The sequence below is a fragment of the Dasypus novemcinctus genome, chromosome 7 (assembly GCF_030445035.2).
Source record: "Dasypus novemcinctus isolate mDasNov1 chromosome 7, mDasNov1.1.hap2, whole genome shotgun sequence".
NCBI classification, from domain to species: Eukaryota; Metazoa; Chordata; class Mammalia; order Cingulata; family Dasypodidae; genus Dasypus; species Dasypus novemcinctus.
The window spans coordinates 70,931,415-70,952,148 of NC_080679.1; the positions used below are offsets into that span (position 1 = coordinate 70,931,415).

The 20,734-nt window shown below is 38.8% G+C and overlaps 1 protein-coding gene across 7 annotated transcripts; it reads right to left on the reverse strand.

Annotated features, from left to right (window-relative positions):
* Positions 1 to 3,157: 3,157 nt before the first annotated feature.
* HNRNPA3 (heterogeneous nuclear ribonucleoprotein A3) lies at positions 3,158 to 12,888 on the reverse strand. 7 transcript variants are annotated; one of them, XM_004476824.5, is made up of 11 exons: positions 12,704 to 12,888; positions 10,610 to 10,732; positions 10,369 to 10,515; positions 10,077 to 10,287; positions 9,756 to 9,845; positions 9,577 to 9,672; positions 9,415 to 9,492; positions 8,557 to 8,697; positions 7,659 to 7,781; positions 7,503 to 7,572; positions 3,158 to 7,410 (listed from the first exon to the last, which is right to left on the reverse strand). In XM_004476824.5, exons 1-10 carry the CDS (start codon positions 12,773 to 12,775, stop codon positions 7,520 to 7,522), a joined length of 1,134 nt encoding a protein of 377 aa, XP_004476881.1. In that variant the 5' UTR covers positions 12,776 to 12,888; the 3' UTR covers positions 3,158 to 7,410; positions 7,503 to 7,519. The 7 variants fall into 7 exon arrangements, with proteins under 7 accessions (XP_004476881.1, XP_004476880.1, XP_023439952.1 ...); XM_004476823.5 differs by having other exon boundaries at positions 8,554 to 8,697; positions 12,704 to 12,881; XM_023584184.2 differs by having other exon boundaries at positions 3,158 to 4,731; positions 8,554 to 8,697; positions 12,704 to 12,860.
* Between the last annotated feature and the right edge of the window lie 7,846 nt (positions 12,889 to 20,734).

The following is a 20,734-nucleotide window of genomic DNA, read 5'->3' on the forward strand; positions in this document are numbered from 1 at the left end:
CCTGACAACACAAGCGGACACGGAAGTACGATACTTCCTACAATTTACAATACGGTTTTAAGTAGGAAGTCTCATTGAGGTGGCAACATTCAAACGTGTGGGAGAGCAAATCATTCCCTTAGCCAAAAAAAAAAGGCATTGTAAACAGCACTTCATGTCCCAAAACTTTGAGGATAGTTTCATAAACAAGGACAAAATGGCTAGAGAGATGAGAGTACTAAGTAGCATGATAGATAGAGCCCTGTTAAGCCTTCATAAAAACGTTGGCTTTTATTAAGCGGGCAGCTACTAGCATTAGGAAGTTTTATCTCGTTTTTAAAAGTTTCCTCTAGCTTGTGTATTGTAAAAGGTTAGAAGTTAAAGGTGGTAGCAGGGAGACCCATTCGGAAGCGATGACTTGTGACTCTGGTCCAGGGTGAAAGGCAGGAGGTGGTTAAGGAAAACACCTTCCTGAGAATGGATACGCTGGGGGGTAGCTCAGTCAGGGACCTGAACAGCTATAAAAATTGTGTTGCTAACAGGAACACTGTAGAAAGATCTAGGTGGGAAGATAAGTTGACTTTTGAACACAAGATTTGAGATCTATTGTGTACAATGAAACAGCAAAAACTAATCAGAATCATGTTGAAAAAATTGTAAAAAAAATCTTCATGCTATACAATAGCCATTTAGAGCACCCATTCACTTTTTCATTTAAGCAAACTCCCTGATAGGCCTGAAAATTTTAATTTCTGAAGTGGGGAATGATGGAGATTCATCTGGGAATTAAGTACGTTTGGAGTAAGCACTGTGTACAAATTACTCGAGTCCCATCATCCTTTAGGAGCAATGTGTAGTGGTTAGTAGGACCACAAGCCCTGGAGCCAGACTGCCTGGGTTTGTTTCTACCACTTCCCTAGAATGATCTCCAGCAAGTCAATTTAAGCACTCTTAGGTTTTGTTTCCTTAACTGTAAAACCTGTTATTAGTTACATCATAAAAAGCAGTGTCTAGCTCACAACAGGCACTCTACAACGGTTACTGTCAATTCTCTTTAGCTTTGATTTAGGATACTTTTTGGTTTCAACTGACAAGAACCAAAAATCCAGTTAGCCTAGGTGATTGGAAAGCCCAGGGATGGAAATAACTTGAAGCACTACTGGTTCCAGGGATGCCTGAGTCTTTTTGTTGCTGGCCTCACACTGTTAGATTTCCTGGGGGGAGGGGGGGAGGATCCTTGCAGAACAAGCACTTTCAAAACTTCGGAACATAAAAATCCTACATCATGAATAAAATGCCTATCCTTAAGACAAAAAATCATGGATTGGGGGGAAATTTGCAAAAAACCTGTTAGCCACATCTGAAGCACCTACAACTGGCTGTTGTTTAGTGGGAGGAGGAAGAGCACTTTGAGTAGACCAAAACAGACTTTCTACAACCCTGCCAGCTGACACCTTCATTCTTGTTCATTCCAGATACTCAAGCTTTATTTCAAAATATTTTGTCTAGTTCATACAAGATACCTGAAGAAAGAACATGGTAGATAAAAACTGTAACTTACCCTCAATTATTAAGGTTTGTAATAAGTACATTTTACCCAAATAAAAAAACAGGAGTTCTTAGCCTGGATAGAACTTAGCAAGCCTGAGAATTTTGATGGGGATAAAGTTCTTTGTTCTTCAAACAGTTACCTGAATTTTAGCATTTCCTTCATTATATATATATATATATATAAAACCAGTGGTATTCACATAATTGACTATTAAGAACTTAAAAATCACAATCTTAGTATCAAATTACTGTTAGAAATATCTCAAAATACCATTTATGCAATTCAAAGCTATTAATTAAAACCACCACTAAACTTTTAAAAATCACAATTCATTATTTGGTAACTATTTTCAACATATACCTCAATAACCATACATATTTTATGCACTTAAAAAGAGGGTCCATGGCATCAAATTGCCAAAGGAGCCAATATTTTTTTTAAAAACCACCAAATTCTAATGTGCTTAGGGTCACAAAGCTAAGTTTCTTAATGACAAGTAAACGCTCATATATGACCCAGGCTGGGAAAAAACGAAATGCATTTTCCCTGAGTACCTATTAAATGAGACCGTAAGAGTCAGAAATATTCAGAAAAATAATTCAAACTTTTTGAAGTATGTCTACTTAAGCTACAAAATGAAAATCACCTGTACTGCAACCTCCACATACAGCTACTTTCAATAGAATCTTTCATCTGAATATTACAAGCCCCTTTACTAAAATAAATTATAATGGTTATAGACTCATGTTTGTAGTAAAATACAATTAAGACTTCATTTTTGAAGGTATGAAAGACTTCAAATCTGCCAATACCCTTCTATTATATTCTTTATCCACATTTGGTATTGTTAAACCAGAAACAGATTAATGTGGGTAAACTATCCCTGGCTAGTTTTCAGAACTGTGGTCATTTCAATGCATCCATTACTTGGATTTAAGGTCTTTGATAACATTGTTACCTCAATCCCACCAAAGCTTGGTATTTTTTGCTCAATTTAAAGTCAACCTAACATAAAAAGGATCCTATTTTTATAGTCGAATCTTCAAATTTTAATTACATCATTGATGGGAAGGAAATGTGCCAAGATTTAAATTTTTTAATCTTGTTGCCTGCAGCTTTTGTAGTTTCTAATGTCTTTCCATTCTGAAAATAGTGACAAAGCCTGCTCTTGTCCTAATGGCAGCTGTTTCAGAATACATTAAACTGGAGTTATAAGGTATACAATTCTAGGTTTTCTTAATTGCACAGAACATGAATCCAGCAAAGCAAGATAGGCTGCAACCCTGCAAGAGCTAAAAATCCTCACAACTTCCATCTTACTTTCATGGATTCACCTTGTTTCTCCCCCAAAAGATAATTGATACTTAAGTATCTCATGTGCATTCTGCCCTTTTCAAGACTTAAGTCCTTTTCATCAGCAAGTGGTCACAAACTTTCAATTTAAGATGGTACCAGTATTTTTCTTCCATGCCTATTTCTACTTTTCAGTGAACACAACCTATAATATGCTTAAGAGTAATGTAAAAGGCTTATTCTAAGTGTCTTATTTCATTACTTCCAAGTACTACTTGCTACCTATAGCCATTTGTCACATGAACATTGTGAAGTGATTAAACCACACACACGTTTCTAAAAATACTTTAATGAAAAAGTTCTGTAAACATTTCATTATACTACAAATGAAACATTTAAATCCATTACAGACCACTTCTTGAGTCTTAAAAATCAGAATAAAACATATTAAAAGTTCTGAAAGTAATTTAGATAGGCTACCAATCCTTGTATTTACCCCTCCAAATTAGCATGCTTATTCATGACTGTGGTATTACTGCAACTCCAGCTGCATCATAAATTAGAAATGTCTCGAATTGCAACTAGTATTTTTTACCCAAACTCAAAACGAAGGTTTGTGAATTTAGTTCTTTTGAAATGTTCTCCTCCTTTAGGATGAGTGTAAACTGAGTTAAGAAATGTAGTACTGGAAACAGTAATCTACAACCTGGCTTAACATTGGTTTAAGTTTGCATCCAACCTTCTCCCCTCCTGTAAGGGCCCTTTGTTCAAATGGTGCTACCAACTACAGAAGACACTTTTTCATAAATGACAGAGGAACATACATTTAAATAAAATCCTTTTATTTCATATAGAAATGAGATGAACTGGAAATACCATAAAAAAAGAAAATGTTTCCTATCATAGGAAATTCACTTCACTAAAACCATGATGAGTAACAAGGCTATTTACCTTACTCAGTATTTTCTCCTATATTAATGTGTAGAAATTCAGTCCTGAGAGATTCAGGAACAGAACCAACCAGTCATTTTCTGAGTATTAATAAAATTCTGTGGCAAACTATTACTGTTTACATAGTAACTTGATTTTATAATTTAGAACCTAGTTTATATTTTTATTATCTATACCCAGCCAAATGTTTTCTTTTTCTAAGCTCTAACATTAGATCTAAATTTTTAACCAGACCTTTTGGGGCAACAAAGATAGCCCTCATGAACAATCAGCAACTTACTTAAATAGTAATTATGTAGGATTTCAATTATCCCTTTAGGAAAAACTTTAAATGAACCTAAGTGTAATTTCCACTGCTTCCAGTTAAAAGGTTTAAAAAAAAAAAGGTACCAAGAATCTATCCTATCAATCCAAATGATAGTATCCTGAATTTACGAAGAGAATTTTTAAGAAGCCACTTGACTGACGAACATTTCTGTATCTACTATCATCTGGTAACTTTGGAAATTCATCCCAAGGTCTTTCTCCTATAATGGGGATTGACAGTTTAAATGTGTCTACTACAAGCCACTCAAACTTTTTTCACAAAATTTGGGGTTACTCTTTCTCATACCCAAAATTGACTCTACCTTAAAGATACAAACAATGAATTGTGCATATGAAGAGCCACCTCTACCATAAGATGTTCATGGGCATTGCAGGGACATTTTAACTGTGTAATGTTTAACAAGTTTTATATGTGGTTTTAAGAAACTTTTCAAATGAGGTTTTTGCCAATTCATCTATCAGAGAAGGATGAATAGTTTTAAAATAGGTGATAGATGAAATTTTCAGGGAAACAAATGGTGTCATCAGGTTTTACTGTGAGCTACAAACCTTACCCCAGCCAGAAACCTTCGTATTTAAGATGGTAGGAAAGACATTCCTCATTTAGGCAAGTAGGGTTCTCATTCAACCTGCAAATCAAAAAGATTACTCTTACCTTGCTTTACAAAAAATTACTCTTTAATTAGTGAAAAAAATCAAATTCAAGCCTTACCTAATGCTTATTGCCCTTCCTTTCAGGTCTAAATGCTAGACCTAGTGACTGTGGCAACTATCTCATTGATGTTCCAAAAGGCGAAGAGCTCCTGCTAGACTTTCTTCGATATTTCAGTTGTAATAAGCAGATTTAACTAGCCTTTGTAAAGGTGCTCACTATCACCATAGAATCTTATGCCTTCACTTCTCTGTAGTTGAAGCTCTTGCTGCTGCCTTGTCATTCTTTATTTATGCTGACTTGTCCACACTCAAAAGGCTGCTGAAGTCCTGTCTTAGGGAGTTTCCTTTGATCCACAGTGCTTAAAAAGCACATCTTAGGTCCTTTAAAGCTGGTTAAATCGCTCTCCTCATGGCTTACTTTTCCACACTGTTCACAAGAACTAAACTAATACAACTTATAAACAGGTCACATACACAGACTTCACCTGCTTATAGGTTGCATACATCAACTTACTGAAAATATTTTCACTTATTAAACTAGTTCCAGAACACAGAAAATTTGTTAACAATACAATTAACCTCATATACCATTAAAGGATACTGTCAAGGTTGTGTCAAACAATTTCACAAACAAAAACAGGAAATGTTAAATCTCTTTCCCCCATTCTTTCAACCTTTATTAGATGAATAAAAGAACTTGAGACAATTTAGCTCAATTTTAATAAAATGCTTCCCAAGCATTGCTTTGACCAAGTACCCAGGTTTAAGTTATGAACATTGACAGTGTCCATTTACGTCACCACACTTTTAGTTATTAAGGACTTAACCATTTTCTATTAGCCTATTTTCTATGCTGCTTATTCACATAAGCCCATTAACAAATGGAATGTTGTCGGTTACATTTATTGATTTTGTGAGTGTTTTCTGGAAAACTGCAGTATCTGTGTGAAAACCGATTTCCATGCTGGCATTGCATGCATCCAAATATTAATGCACAGAGGCACAGAATTAGAGCAACGAGATAGAGCATATTCAAACACTAGCACGCCCCATTCCCCTTTTTATTGCTTGTTTTGCTTAGTACTTCTTAAAACAAAAAGAATCTTCGAATTCAATATTCAACTGCCAAACGAAAAAATAACAGAGCACATACTCAGGGCCCAAATCAAATTATAAGCACTAGCTGGCGCGAAACAGTAGACATTGGTTTTCATATATGATTTTGTCACCTAAAAGTCTTCTCAACCAGGGTCTTGCAAACAAATTGATAACCCATACCAACATGATTTACGTTGAAACATACACATGGAATAATAGTGTGTTCCTTGGTGAATTAAAGTGAGATAATAAGAATTCATACTACTCAAAACTCAATTCAGACCTTTGAGAAGTGAGAAGCTTGTACTAAGCAATTGTGCTACATTTCTGCTGCAGTAAGTTATTTTGGATGATTATACCTAGTCTATCCTTGGTTTCGTCCAGTAAAAAGCACAGGTTGCCAACAGGAAAGCATGCCAACCAGGGAAGAGTTCAACAATGCATGATTTTTATTCTTACTCCAAGAGTTTGTATGATTTTAAAAACATTAAACCAAGGAAAATAAATGAAGATTTATGGGCCTCTTGTGCTTTAGAAAGGAAAACAAAGATAGCCACTAATTTGCTTGAATACAGCAGGCTTAGTGGTCCTGTACTTTTAAGTTTTTAAGAATGGTTTTTTAATGTAAGAAAAAAAATTCACCACCTCATTCTAGAATTTAAGCAGAGGGCCGTAGGCCTTCTTTACACCCAAATAATATAATGGCAGCAGTTCAAGTGTGACCAACGTGTAGAAAGGAGGTTTTCTAAATACAGCTAGGGCTTTTAGCAAAGCTAAACACACTAAAATGATAACATTTTTTTTAAAGAAAATGCACAAAAACCAAATAGGAATTTTGAGAGTTTTTCATTTGAAAGTAAATCTTAATGCTATTAAATTCACAAATATGCTAATTTAAATACCCAATCCTAGTTGTTATCTAAAACACACATTTGCAAACATACAAATATCTATTCTCTCCACATGTCAGTGTCCATTCATATCATGGTTTGGAAATGAGGAGAATAGATTCCCCTTAAATTGCAAGTCAGCAGGTGTTTCTTTACAGTTAACTTTAGCAAAATTCATACAAAATAGTGATTAACAATGATCTTCTTTTCTTGTTAACTCACAAGGAAACACCTTCAAAACTGCATTTTGTTAAGTTTCTGTACTAAAATGTAGAAAAACTGAACTACACAAATATTGAAAAGTTAAAAATTCCTTAATTTTTTATTCCTGGTACCACTACCACAATTTACAGGGCAATATACCTGATGTAATGAAAAGAAAAAGAAAAAGACAAAGCTACAACAGATAAAAGACCTCAGGAATGTACATCTAATTGACACTACATTGCATTAATCAATAGCTGCACTTTTTGCAAACTGTGGCTATGACAGTCCTGAACAAGAAGGGTTTCCTGTTTAAGCTGCAGTAACTTTTCTGACTATGGATCATCGTTCCTTCTGTGGCAGATTTTTACAGTTCCTCTAATGCATTTGGGACGACTGTCTCAAAGTAACCTGCAGCTTTCCTGACAACTCCTCGCTCTCTCTCCTGCTAAGAACTGTAGCCTGTTGAATAATACAGGATAAAAAAATTATTACACTCAGTGAACAATTCCACATATTCTTTATCATCATAATAAATATTTAAAGATACCTACCATTTTCTGTTGAGTTTTTAGAACCTTCTGCTACCATATCCACCACTTCCACCACCAGATCCATAACCACCTGGAAATAAATAGTTTTGAATCAAATATACATGTAAATTACAAATTCAAAAGGTTCTGAAGAATTCTGATGAGAAAATTATTTACCACCATAGGGACTGCCCGAGCTTCTTCCACCAAAACTGCCCCCTTTCATGGGTCCATAATTCGATTGCTGTTGTCCACTATAATTTCCAAAATCATTATAGTTCCCACCACCACCATAGTTACCTGAAATTACAAGGATTAAGCCATGGTTAACCTACACAGTAACTAATTTTCCATTTTATATATGTAAATATTGACCTGGTAATTATGGTAGCACACTCTACACACTTAGATGCAATCTTTTGAAGAGTATTTTACACTTACCAAACTTCCACAATTCCCTGCCCTCAAACCCTGCCACACAAGGCTATTTACTAGGAGACTCTAAGTCCTAAGTAGGAGAAAGGAGAGGGAGGAAAGCGACCAAACAGCATGCCTTTAGGAAACTATAAGATGTCAGGACATTAGAGAAACATCAATAGCTTACTTAAAATACACCCTAGCACATGTTCTCTCCTTCATACTGCTAAGTATTTATTTAGTCCATGCTAACCACCGCCAAAATTATCTATGTCTGATTTCAGGTTAATTCTGATGCAGCGCAACTTAAAGTCAATGACTGGGAAGTTATTCCAAATCAACTGACCTAAAAGCCTTTTAAAATGACCATAAAACCGTTTTAAACGGGATCCAATAAAACTCACTGCATTCATAAAGCTTTTTATTTCTAGTACGATAGAGTAATGACTCAGATTTGCTCATACTCTACAATACATAGTATTAACACCCAAAATACTTTTCACACTGTTGCCTAAACCTCAAGATGACACCCTACTCATTGTATCTGAGTATTTTTATAGTTCCTACTAGACCAGTTTAAAAGTACCTCAATTAACGTAAAATTCTGGAAACATAATAAAAAATAATGTATCTTTTATAATTGTTTAAAGCTTACCACCTCCAAAATTTCCTCCTTCATTGTAGCCATCATATCCTCCTCCACCACCACCATATCCACCACCTTGGTTTCCATATCCTGGTCCTCCACCACCATAGCCCCCTCTACTACTATAACCAGGACCACCACCATAGTTGCCACCTAAAAAAGTCACACAAGAACATCATAAATGTACAGACCATCAACGAATTGGAATTCTAGTTTTAATTTACATTTAAACCACTGGCAAAGAAGCCAATGAACTAATTTAACACTTTAAAAACTTGGGAGGTAATTGGTTAATAAAACAGTAAACTTGGATTACTAAGAATTAAGATGAATGCTTTGGTATCGTTTGATACTAAAATTAAATGCCAAAGTCCTTATTTTTAAAAACAGAACCAAGGAAAACAGTCTCCAAGACAAGCAATCCCAGCTCAACTGCTAGTACACTAAATTTTATTAGCCAATAAGAACTACCTAATATCAGATCTCCAAGAAAGTAATCTACTATTTAGTGGTATTAATTTGGAGGCACAGTATCAAGTCTGGCAAATTTTCACTGAAATCAGAAAAACATAAGTATGTAGATAAAAAATCAAAATGTCAAACATCAATTAATAAAACCACCCTTATGTTAGTAACAAAATAGAACAAAATTAAAAACAAGAACAAAACAAAACACACCCTAATGCAAACTACAGACTACAATCAGTATTACAATTATAATACTCTTTCATTATTGGATCAAAGATACCACACTAATGCAAAGTGTTGATAATTGAGGGGGTGGGGGATATGGGAAAGCTGTTTACTTTTACATAATTTTTTGTATACCTACAATTTCTAATTAAAACCAGACAACAAAAACCCACTTACCATCACCTCCAAATCCATTATATCCACCATCACCTCCTCCATAACTACCTCTGCTGCCACCACCACCACCATAGCCTCCTGATGAAAAGACAATAAAATCATATATTCAATTCGTTAACAAGTTTTAGGAAGGCATATATTACAATTAGATAACCACCTTACCTCTTCCACCAAAGTTTCCACCACGGCCAAAGTTCCCTCCACCTCCTCCAAAGTTCCCTCCACGGCCCATAAAGTTGCCAGATCCACCTCCACGACCTTTAACACAAGCAAGGAAGATATTTAAGGACCTAACAAACAATAGTCACAGCTCCCGTTTATTTGTGTATGGTCCCACTCACCTCTTTGTGATCCAGCAGACTGCATCTCTTGTTTAGAAAGGGCCTTTTTCACTTCACAATTGTGCCCATTAATAGTGTGATATTTCTGAACTGAAAAAAAATTAACCAAACAAAATTAAATTAAAAAAATTACAAATCAGTGGTAAAGATACATCAAGAAGGTAGTAATTGAGTCTAGGTATTCTGGGATTTATTTCACTATGTTTATGTTGACTCAGATGGGATTACACAAGTGTAGTTGCTTTATGTGCTTTACATGCACAAAATTAAAAGCAATTTAACAAATCTTGTGCATTCCAGTACCAAGAAATTTCTACTTACCAACAATTTTATCAACTGTATCATGATCATCAAAAGTCACAAATGCAAATCCTCTCTTTTTTCCACTCTGTCTGTCTTCCATAACTTCTATGGTTTCAATCTTGCCATATTTTTCAAAGTAGTCTCTCAAGTTATATTCTTCTGTATCTTCTTTAATACCACCAACAAAAATTTTCTTCACTGTTAGATGGGCACCAGGCTTCACAGAATCCTACAAACAAAAACATACATTAAATCAAAAATCAAAATTTCACAACAATTTCATACATTACACAGCATATTATTAAAATACCTCTCTAGAAACAGCTCTCTTTGGTTCCACTACACGCCCATCAACCTTGTGTGGACGAGCACACATTGCTGCATCCACCTCTTCAACACAAGAGTAAGTCACAAAACCAAAGCCTCTGGAACGTTTTGTCTGGGGGTCTCTCATCACCTACAAAATAAAAACATTAGAGCATTGAAATACCCCATCACAGGTCCTTCCTCACTCATTCTAAGAAACTTGCACAGTTTCTTTAGTAACTTACCACACAGTCTGTAAGTGTGCCCCATTTCTCAAAATGTTCTCTTAAACTATCATCCGTAGTTTCAAAGCTCAAACCACCAATAAACAGTTTTCTCAACTGCTCTGGTTCCTTTGGATCATGGCCCTGAGGAAAAGAACCACAGATTTCATATAGGCAGTGAGTTGCTAAAGTGGCACACAATTCTTTAATCTACAACATAGAGTAAACTTAACATCAAATTCCTCAGTTAACACTTTGTCTAGTTAAAATTTGGACAAGGATAAAGGATCTAACTGGTTCTAAGGAAACCTATAACCAAACTTCTTCAAATAAGCTGAAGTCTTAAAAGATTTTAAAAAATAAAAAATCTCTTAAATTTAATCCTCAATTTAAATCTGCTGTCTGAGGATAATTTTTGAAGTTTCTACTAAAAAATTCATTTTCTAAGAAACCAATGTTTGTAAAAGCTGTGCTCCATCCATGCCATTCTTTTCAAGTCCTAAGTACATACAAATAAGTATTTAATTTTAAACTTCAAATCTAAGAAACTAAGTTTTGAGTGGCGAATTCAGAGAAATCTACCAGTTTCAAGCAAATCAAGAGTTCTAAATTAGGTATTCAGTACAAGGCCAAAAACTAGCATGTTCCCAAAAATGTGAATAAAAATCCACCATTTGATATAGGTTTCTATACCAAATTATATTATGGGTTATATGCTGCAAAAAATTAAACTATTTGCACATCTATTCTATGGTGGTAATTTCAAGTACAGTACCACTACATATTTTTATAGGCTCACAAATGGACAAATTTGGACTAACTAGGTATAGTATTTACCTGAGCAGAAAAACGTAACACTACAGAACAGAAAGTGAGATTTTTAAAAAAACTGAGATGTGCCATAAATTTTTCCCGTATTAAATAGTTGAAGGCTTTAACAGATTCCACCAACATGCATTAAGATTTCTTGTTCCTCAAGTCTTTAAATAAATAGGCCCAAATTTACATTCTAATATCTTTCTACAGCCTTCGACAAGTGGAGCTGTTAAGGTATTTAATTTAACGGGGCTGTCATATGGCTAAGAAAAAATGTTAAATGATTAATAGTCTCCAGCATTAACTCACTGTCTCATCTTCTCAGGTCGCTTAAATGCATTAGATGAACAATGCAAAGTCGAGAAATGATCAGAAACTACATAAATACTACCAAGAAAATTTTTAACTAGAGCTGCAGTTTTCTAAAACAAAAATTCAAGAAACTTACAGCTACGGCCTACCCATCGAAGAAGGGGGAAACGTGGACATCCAAGTTCCCACTTTACATTTACACTCAAATTTTGAGATACTAAGAGTACTACACCCACGTGGCAATTGGTACAGATAAGACTAATTCTAAGTACTTTAACCAGAATGGCAGGATCAGGTTGTATTTTAAAGCAGCAAATTTTTTCGAAAAAATTTCAGGTTTTCAACTGGATGCTGCGAAAAAAAGAACAGGTCAGAGAATTAACGAATTCTCAACACCTAAGTGATCTGTAAGGCCTAGAAAGGTCTATAAGGCTGGCAGAACTTCACCGAAAACACTGCGCTCCGAACTTCTAAGGCCGTTTGCGGCATTTTTTGCCAGGCCGCCTCCTCTCTCTTCCCTCCAATCCCGCGCTCTCGCTCCCGGCGGCTCAGCGCGGCGGCGGCCATTGCGGGCCTCTGCGCCATTTCGTAACGCGGCAGCGGATCAATGTCAATGTGGCCGCCGCCCGCCTGCTCGCTCGCCCGGATGTGCCTGCTCGTCCCCTCCCCTCCCCCACCGCCTCCTCCCAACCGCTCCCGCCGAAGCCCGCCATGCCGGCCTCGGGATCCGAGACCGCGCGGCCGGCAGGCCGGCTCCACTCCGGAGGGCCCCCCACCACGCTGCGCCGTGAGACTGCTTGGGCAGCCAAAGAAGGCGGCGAGGCGGGCGAGGAGCCCCTAGGAGGCCCTATCCCTTCCCCCTCCCACCGCCTGTTTCAGCGCAGAGCGCGGGACGGCCGATCCAGTCCACCCGGCCTCCCCGCTCCCACCGAGCCAGGCCCCCCACGCCGTCCACTGCCCAGCCATCCCCCGCTCTCCCCCTAATACCTCCTCCCCCCGGCGACGACGGCGACGGCCGGAGTCGGGCTGGGGGCGACCGGGCGGCGGTTTTACCTCCATTTTGAGACCGGACTCGCCTCCTCCAACTCGGGTTCAATATGGGACCGAGAGGAAGAGGCGGGGCCAGCCGTCACGTGACGCCCTTTCCGCGCGCCGCCGGCCTGGTGGGGGAGGGGCGCGCCCGGAAAGGGGCGGGGCCAACCAGGCGCGCAACGGGACTGGACGAGCGAGTTGGCGGGCGGAGAGCGGGGGCGCGGCGGGCCGCGGGAGCGCGCGCGCCTCTCCAACTTCCAGCGCGGCACCGCCCTTGCCGCTCTTCGCGCCAGGACAGCTACCGTGACGTCAGGCCAGGCTCGGCGAATGCCGAGCGCCCACGTCGGGAGAATGCCTCGTGATTCCGCGTCACCGGAGAGAAAGGCCTTTTTCTTTCTTCTCGAGCCCGTACCACCCTCCCCCTTTTCCTTCAGTCTGTCTCTTGGTCTCCATTTCTGAATCCTTTCCATTACCGTTACTGAAATAAAAATTAAAACCCAAACTCTTCTTTCCTGCACTTTAAGCTTGCAGGAAAACCGCCTCAGCTCCTCGGCACATTCTCTCCCGTTTCAAAAGGCCAGGGACCAATTACCATGACTGCGAGGCGCTCCTTCTCGGGGCGCGTACTGAAAATCCCTGGATATGTATGAATTATGGAGACCTTGAAGGCCTCGAAACGCAGCTAACACGTTGAATTTTTACCCTTAAAGAGCTCAGACAGCACTGGTCAAGGTCAGTTCGTTAGGTACTCACTGATCTCAAGTATGTAGGCACTATTTTCCACTGTTGGGAGAACTGAAGCATCTGTTCCAGGGAATGGAATTTGAGTTGCGTTATTTACAAGATTTCTAATAAGTAGGATAGCCAGATATGCTCCCTATTCGCGAGTGATTTGTTGCTTTAATGTGAGCCTCTGTTTCCAATTGTGAAGTATAATGAACAGGATGAATTAAAAGAAAACTAAAGATCTCGGCCTCTAACTAGCCAGGTTATTATAAGTATAACCTTACTACTGAGCTCTAGTTTCTTAACTGAAAATGGGGATGGGATTAAATAAACTTGTAAATTCATAATCTGCAGATCCGAATTTAAATAAATTTACCGATTAAAATGACAACACTTGACAAGCCTCCCCACCCTGCTAGGAAATGCCCTCTATTTTAATTAAGTAATCCTTATGAGCAACTGCTTTGGAATTGATCTAGCCTTCTGTTGCCAAGATTAGAAATCTTGAAACCTTGAATTATCTAAGAAAATTCTGTCGAATCAATGATATGTACATTGGGGAAAAAAAGTTTGTGTTAAATGAGAAGTGGTCTGCTTGGGATCTGGAAAAGGAGTGCAGGTAAAATTTAAAATCTGTTGACGTTTATCTATCTAGCATTGCTCAAGGGGGCAGGCATTGTAGTGTATTTGGAAAAGATGAAGGAAGGGTGCTCTGTTGTGGGGCAGAAACCAGTGTTAATGTAATTTGGATGAAATAACACTCCAAACTAGCTTGTTACTCCTGTTGCTCTAATTCCATTATTACAAGCAAAGTTACGTTTACCAGTTCCCCCTAATTATCCAACAGCAGTTCTTAAGACTTTAAAAAAACTTTATACCCTTAGCGTCTCGTTATTATATTGAGGTTTTGTGAGTGAAACAGTTATGGGTAAGTCCATAAATTCTGGGTACATAGAAAAACACAAAGTGAAGACCTTAGGAAGATGGTATTCACACACAGAAGGAACAAATGGCTGGCTTCACTTCAGGGCATGTTTATCTAAGTCAGGGGTTCTTAACAAGGGGGCGCCTGAGCTTGAATTGAAATTCAAAAAAACTTTATTCCTGTGGGGAAGTGTTAGTGCGGGTGTGATACATTTATTAAATAATACACTTTGTAACGTGGACTTAGTAAGGGGTCCGTGGTTTTCACCTGACTGGCAAAGGGTTCTATGGAGCAAAATAGGTTAAGAACCCCTGGTGTTTTCTAACATCAAAAACTTTTGTTATTTTTATTCTTTCCTTTTTGAGTTTTTATTTTTTTAATTAATTTGAGAAATGGCATATGATAGGATATGAAGTCTTTCCATCAAGGATAATGGTATGTCAGTCCATTTATTCAGGTCTTGCTTTTTGTTCTTTTGGAAATTTTGAATTTCTCTCGAGATTCATCCAGATTTGTTGCATCCAGACTTGAGGTTTTTAGACATTCGTTGTTTTTTTTTTTTTACACTTTTCTCTAAATTTACACTCCAGCCTTGGAGCCACATGGTTTCTCAGATACAAAAATGCCTTCTCTAGTGCTTGGCCATGTGGAACACAAATTGTCTCTGTCCACACTTGCAATCCTGGGTCTTTGAAATGAGAAAGAGTCTATGTGATGGAGAGGTAGGCTTTAGGGTGGGGTGCTTTCCAATTGCTTTCATATCATGGCACATACAGAAAATACTTTTTGTACAGCACCCTAGGGTAAATTGGAAGATATTTGGAGACATCTAAATGATGGTTGGTAAAAAAAAACACAAAAACATACCATTTTCTTTAAATTATATAATTATGATAAAATATAAAATACAAAGTATTAGGAAAGATATTAAATATTGAATTTGCATAAAACCTTCAGATAAAATTTTTTCACTTTTTTGAATGATTGACTTGCACTTGTTCTTGTGAATATAGTATTTTGACATTAGGTTTAATGGTTGAAATGGCTTTATGCAATTTCTGACCCAGACTTAATGATGAACTCTTCATATTGTGAATAGTCATCAGTGAGGGACTCTGGTCACATAGGTAGGTGATAAAATATTTAAAACCCACTTTATACAACCATTCAAAATGTACTATTGCAATTATATTTAAGGAATCTACCAATTCTTCCTTTTCTTTTATTGACGAATATAATGTTGCAATTTCTTATGATAATGCAAATGGGTTTCAAACCCAAGAGTATATACTTTTTTAAAGATTTATTTACTTTATTATTATTTTTAAAAATTTATCCTCTTTCTTCCCCCAAATGGTTCTCTTGGCTGTCTGCTCATTGCTTGCTTTTCCAGGAGGCACTGGGAACCAAACCCAGGACTTCCCACATGGGAGGGGAGTGCCCAGCAGCCTGAGGCACATCTACTCCCAGCAGGCTGCTGGCTTGTGGCATCTGCTCCATTTAAGCATCTGCCTGTTTCGGCGCATGTGGCATCTGCTGATCTTCTTTAGGAGGCACTGGGACCATAATCTGGGACCTCCCGTGTGGTAGGCAGGAGCCCAACTGGTTGAGCCACATCCACTTCCCCCCAATGGTACATTTTTAATATCAGAATTTCCACCTTGAAGCTCTATATTTCAGAACATGCATGCATTTTCAGCAGCTAGCCTGGGCTCCACTAAAAGGGTGCCATCAGCTTCAGAGGGATAGAAAGAGGCACAATGTATTGGACAAATATTATGTTACATTGCCTGGAGTTGAGCCTGCCAGGAAACTGGCTCTGCCCAAGCTCCTCTCTCACCTCTTGACCTACCACCCTGGAGCTCTGTGCTGTGCCCCTAGGGCATCTGGATTCCAAATTCTTATAGTGACTCCAGAGTCTCTGATCCATGATGGGGGTGCTGTGCGTATATCCATGCGGCAGCATCTCTGACCACACAGAAACAGCCAAACTGCAAGTTCTGGTTGTTGCCAAACATACTTGCCACTTGCTTAGCATGTACCCCAGAATGCTTTTTGCACAGGCTACCCCGGTAGAGTCCTAAACAAGGCTGATCATGGCCAAAGCTACTAGCCCGGGGGTCTCTGGCTACCCCAGACCCCTCTCAACTGCCTAGTTGCAGGAGGGATCAATTTCTCCTGCCATTCTGGACACCAGTGTGCCAAGGTTCACAAGTTAGGAGGTACTTTCTGAATTGTGTGCCTCATTTTGTGAATGAGGAAGCTGTTACGTAGAGCAGGAAGTTGTCTTTTCCAAGATCTCATAGCAAATGATACCAGAGTCAGGTCTGAAAGAAAGAGAATGCAAATTGAATACAGATATTTTTATTTTGGACAGGAGAAAGTAATTCTTAGGAAGAATTATAAAAAATTAACTATAAACATAGTTATGTCACTATTCAGATATGTCAATAGCTTTATTTTTGTTTGTTTTTAAATAAAGAATATAAATTTTTAAAAAACAAAACAAAAATCTATCCCCCAGATTTGGCTACAATGAACAACTTTGTGTGTGAGCGTTGTGTATCCTTTTACATTCTCTTCTAGGCCTAATCAATGCCATAAGTATATACAAATGTGTATGTATAGCCATATCTGTTTCATGTGTACAAAAATATATCAAACAATCCAGGTTGATAAGAAATCCCCCCTCTTCCCTCCTCCCCCACTTAACAAATCTCCTTTATTGAGCTGTGTATGCCAGGCAATGTTTAGTGCTGGAAATTAATCACAGTCACTAACATTATTGAATAGTTACCATGTACTTTATAATGTGCTGAGAACCTTTTTTCTGATCTCACCACCTCAGGAGGTAGGTCCTGTTAGTATTCTCATTTTTTAGATGAGTAAATTAGGGCTTAGGAAAGTTGAGTAAATTAACCATGGTTACATAGCCCCTACTAGCAGGTATGTCATGTCACCCCTGTATTTACATTTTAATATTCTTGAGGGCAACAAACTTTTCTTGAAACAGTTTTTATGTACCTATCTTGTTTCTTACCTTATTCAGCATGTCTCCAGAGACTACTACTGTGCCTGGTTCATAGTGGGCAATTCATTTATTTGTTGTTGCATGCATAAATAAATCATCCATGAATGAAATATTTTGGATCCCACTCAGTGCCTTGTAAGACCAGTTACATAAATTTGTGGGTCCTAGTGCAAAATGAAATTGGGGAACCCTTGTTTAAAATTTATTAAGAATTTCAAGAACAGTGGCAGCAAAACATTAAACCAAACCTGGGGCCTTTCTAGCACAGTGCCCTATGTGGTTGTACAGGTCATATATCCATGAAGCCTCCCATGGTGCCTATCACAGTGCCCTGTGGAGATTCAGGCTCTCCATCTCTTTTAAGCAATTCACTTGCCATTTCATGACCTACCTCCACTTCCTCATCAATCACTAATTCTTAAGTGTTCATAATCTAGTTTCTGCCCATATTACAGAAATTCTTTCTCCAAAGCTACAAATGTGTATCTAATTATCAAATTAATCTCCCTGTTCTTAATATTAATCCATCCGGACCCAGGGCTTAACATTGCTACCTATCCTTCCCTTTTAATGGTCTCATCCCTTGTTTTTAAGGATTGATTCTGCCCTTCCTTCTGGATCCTTCCCTCCTTCATTTCTTTTCTCCTTTGTTTCCATTAGGTTTTACACCCTGAGTTAGGTATGGATACTCCTGAGGGACTTTGTCAAATGCACCCAGGAGTTTCTCCCAGGAGTGGCCACATTCCCCAGGAAAGAGTATGAGGTTCTGTACATGCCTGAGAACCCTCAGGAAATTTAACTTATCTATGGGGTGACTGAACTATGGGCAGGTCCGATTAGCATGTTAAAGGGATGGAATATATGCTTTTCTCCTCCCCAAGACACCAGGGGTGAGGAGGTAATTAGATACTAGAAGTATCAATGAGTCATTCACAATGAATTTGCTCTCTGTCCCAAGAATCCAAGCTGGGAGTCTGAAAAGGCTAAAATCCTTGTATTGAGGGAAGCAGACTTGGCCCAATGGATAGGGTATCCGCCTACCACATGGGAGGTTCACGGTTCAAACCCCAGGCCTCCTTGACCCGTGTGCAGCTGGCACATGCGCAGTGCTGATGCACGCAAGGAGTGCCCTGCCACGCAGGGGTGTCCCCCACGTAGGGGAACCCCATGCGCAAGGAGTGCTGCCCATAAGGAGAGCCGCTCAGTGGGAGAGAAAATGCAGCCTGCCCAAGAATGGTGCTGCACACATGGAGAGCTGATACAACAAGATGATATAACAAAAAGAAACACAGATTCCTGGTGCCGCTGACAAGGATAGAAGCGGTCACAGAACACACAGCAAACAGACACAGAAAGCAGACAATTGGAGGGGGGAAGGAGAGAGAAATAAATAAAAATAAATATTAAAAAAAAAAATCCTCGTACTGGGTTCTTCACAAGTGACTTCCCTAGTCACACTTTTTGGGATGGCTATCTCTGCCTGAGGCCTCCCTGAGAGTATTCATTGCTATGGCCAGCAGTTTTCCCATGGTCCTCAGGATTTACTGTGCACTTTGGTGAAGTGGCAGCAGGCTAGGAGAATGGCCCTCTCCTCAGCTCTGTTAATGCTTGTACCAAATCATACAAAGACTTCCATGAACACAACTAAAAACCTCAATAAATAAAGCAAAGTATAAGTAATTCAATGGGGAAAAAAATTAAAAACTCAGAGTCTTCTAAACAAAAAACTTTAGCTTTTAAATATTGTCAAAGTGATCTTGGTTATTTCCTCCCCATTATTCTTCTAGGTGAACTTTAGAATTACTTTGTCAAGTTCTAGAAACAAATTCCGAAAATTTTACAATAAAATTGTAAGTTTGAGAAGAACTGACCTCTTTCCAATAACAAGACATCCCATCTCAGAACATGGATTATATCTCATTTAGAGGTTTAAACATGTTCATAGGGGAAATGCAGCAGATAAGGAGCATTTGAAGATGCAAGAGTGAGCTCTTATAGGCAGGAGTGGCTCTGGAGCACGAAAGAAGGGATTAACCCTAGACTGGGGAGTCAACTCTCCTACTCAAGGGAGGGTAATGTACTAGATAAGATTATAGGTAGCAACACTTTATTGAAGGAGTTTTCTCCATTTCTCTCTAGTGAGTAGGAGGCAAGGCCATCTGCTGAAACTGTTAAAGGGCCCTGAGGAAATGGTGAAATTTTGAAAAGCTATTGGTAGAGAATTGATTAGAGCCAGTTTGGGTTGGACACCAAAAACTGAGGTGGCTTTATCTCTGTAGTTGGATAATTTTTTTCTAACAGGACACAGTAAATTGAACCTAGGAACAAAAAAACAGAGAATCAGTTTATTCCAGAGTTGGGCGAGGGAGAGGGAGACCTAGAGGGCAAGGAAGCTGAGGGTATTGAGATAAGAGTAGTTGAAGTCGTGGATCCTGAAGAAGACAGAAGCAAAGACTGATGGACTGGGAGAACACTGAGCAATCAAGGGCCCCCATGTTGAAAAGGAAGTATGGAAATAGCTGGATTAGAGAGCTAGAAGAATCAAGGATTATGGTTAGGGTGGAGAATATGAATATAAGCTGTCAGAAGCAGAGCAGTCCTTTGTGATAACAAAGTCCATGGACCTAGGGGGCTGAAGCAGTGGGGATGCCTCCTGAGAGTAAGAGGGTGCAGGAACTGTGAAGCCAGAGTGTTGGGTTAGTTGTCCCAATGCACACTGAATTTATCTCTGATGAGGAGGAAAGTGGTTGAAAGGGGATAGAGAATAGACTTTTGAGTCAGCAGAGTCAGCCACTCTTTAGCTATAGAAACAATATTTTCTTCAAAGGGTTTAGTGAAATAACATTAAATGAGACAATTTATGTCAGTGTACTTACAATACAGCACAGTACCTACAGGGCATCCACTAGATGGAAAGGATTTGGAAAATCTCAAACCTTCAAAGAAGCCACAATCTAATAAGAGTGCTGGAAATGACCTCTAGCCAATGCAATTAATATCCCACCCAGCACGAATAGTGGATAGAATAGAAGTGAACTAGGGCTGGAGAGGCTCAGAATTGGAGAAGCTGAAGGTGAACTGTCAGCTCCAGTCCTAGGAGCAAGTGGTAGAGTTTTGAATGAGTCTGAGAGGAGTCTCAGCTTGAAATGGCAGCCAAATATAGGATATAGCTGGGAAGATGAAGCAGGAGGAAGTAGATGGGAAACCTAGATAGGACATTAACCTAATTGCAACAGATAGGTTGCCTAGCTCAGGACATAAAGCTGGGAGTCTCTGCATAACAGCTTGGATTGGGGGTTTCATA

Bases quoted from the DNA above. Each gene is read 5' to 3' on its own strand.
- HNRNPA3 (XM_004476823.5), bottom strand. From the start codon at position 12,775: ATGGAGGTAAAACCGCCGCCCGGTCGCCCCCAGCCCGACTCCGGCCGT. The intron at 10,516-10,609 runs GTAAGTTACTAA...TTTATTTTGTAG, and splicing joins GCACACTTACAGACTGTGTG to GTGATGAGAGACCCCCAGAC. The intron at 7,573-7,658 runs GTAAATAATTTT...ATTTATTTCCAG, and splicing joins CTCGGGCAGTCCCTATGGTG to GTGGTTATGGATCTGGTGGT.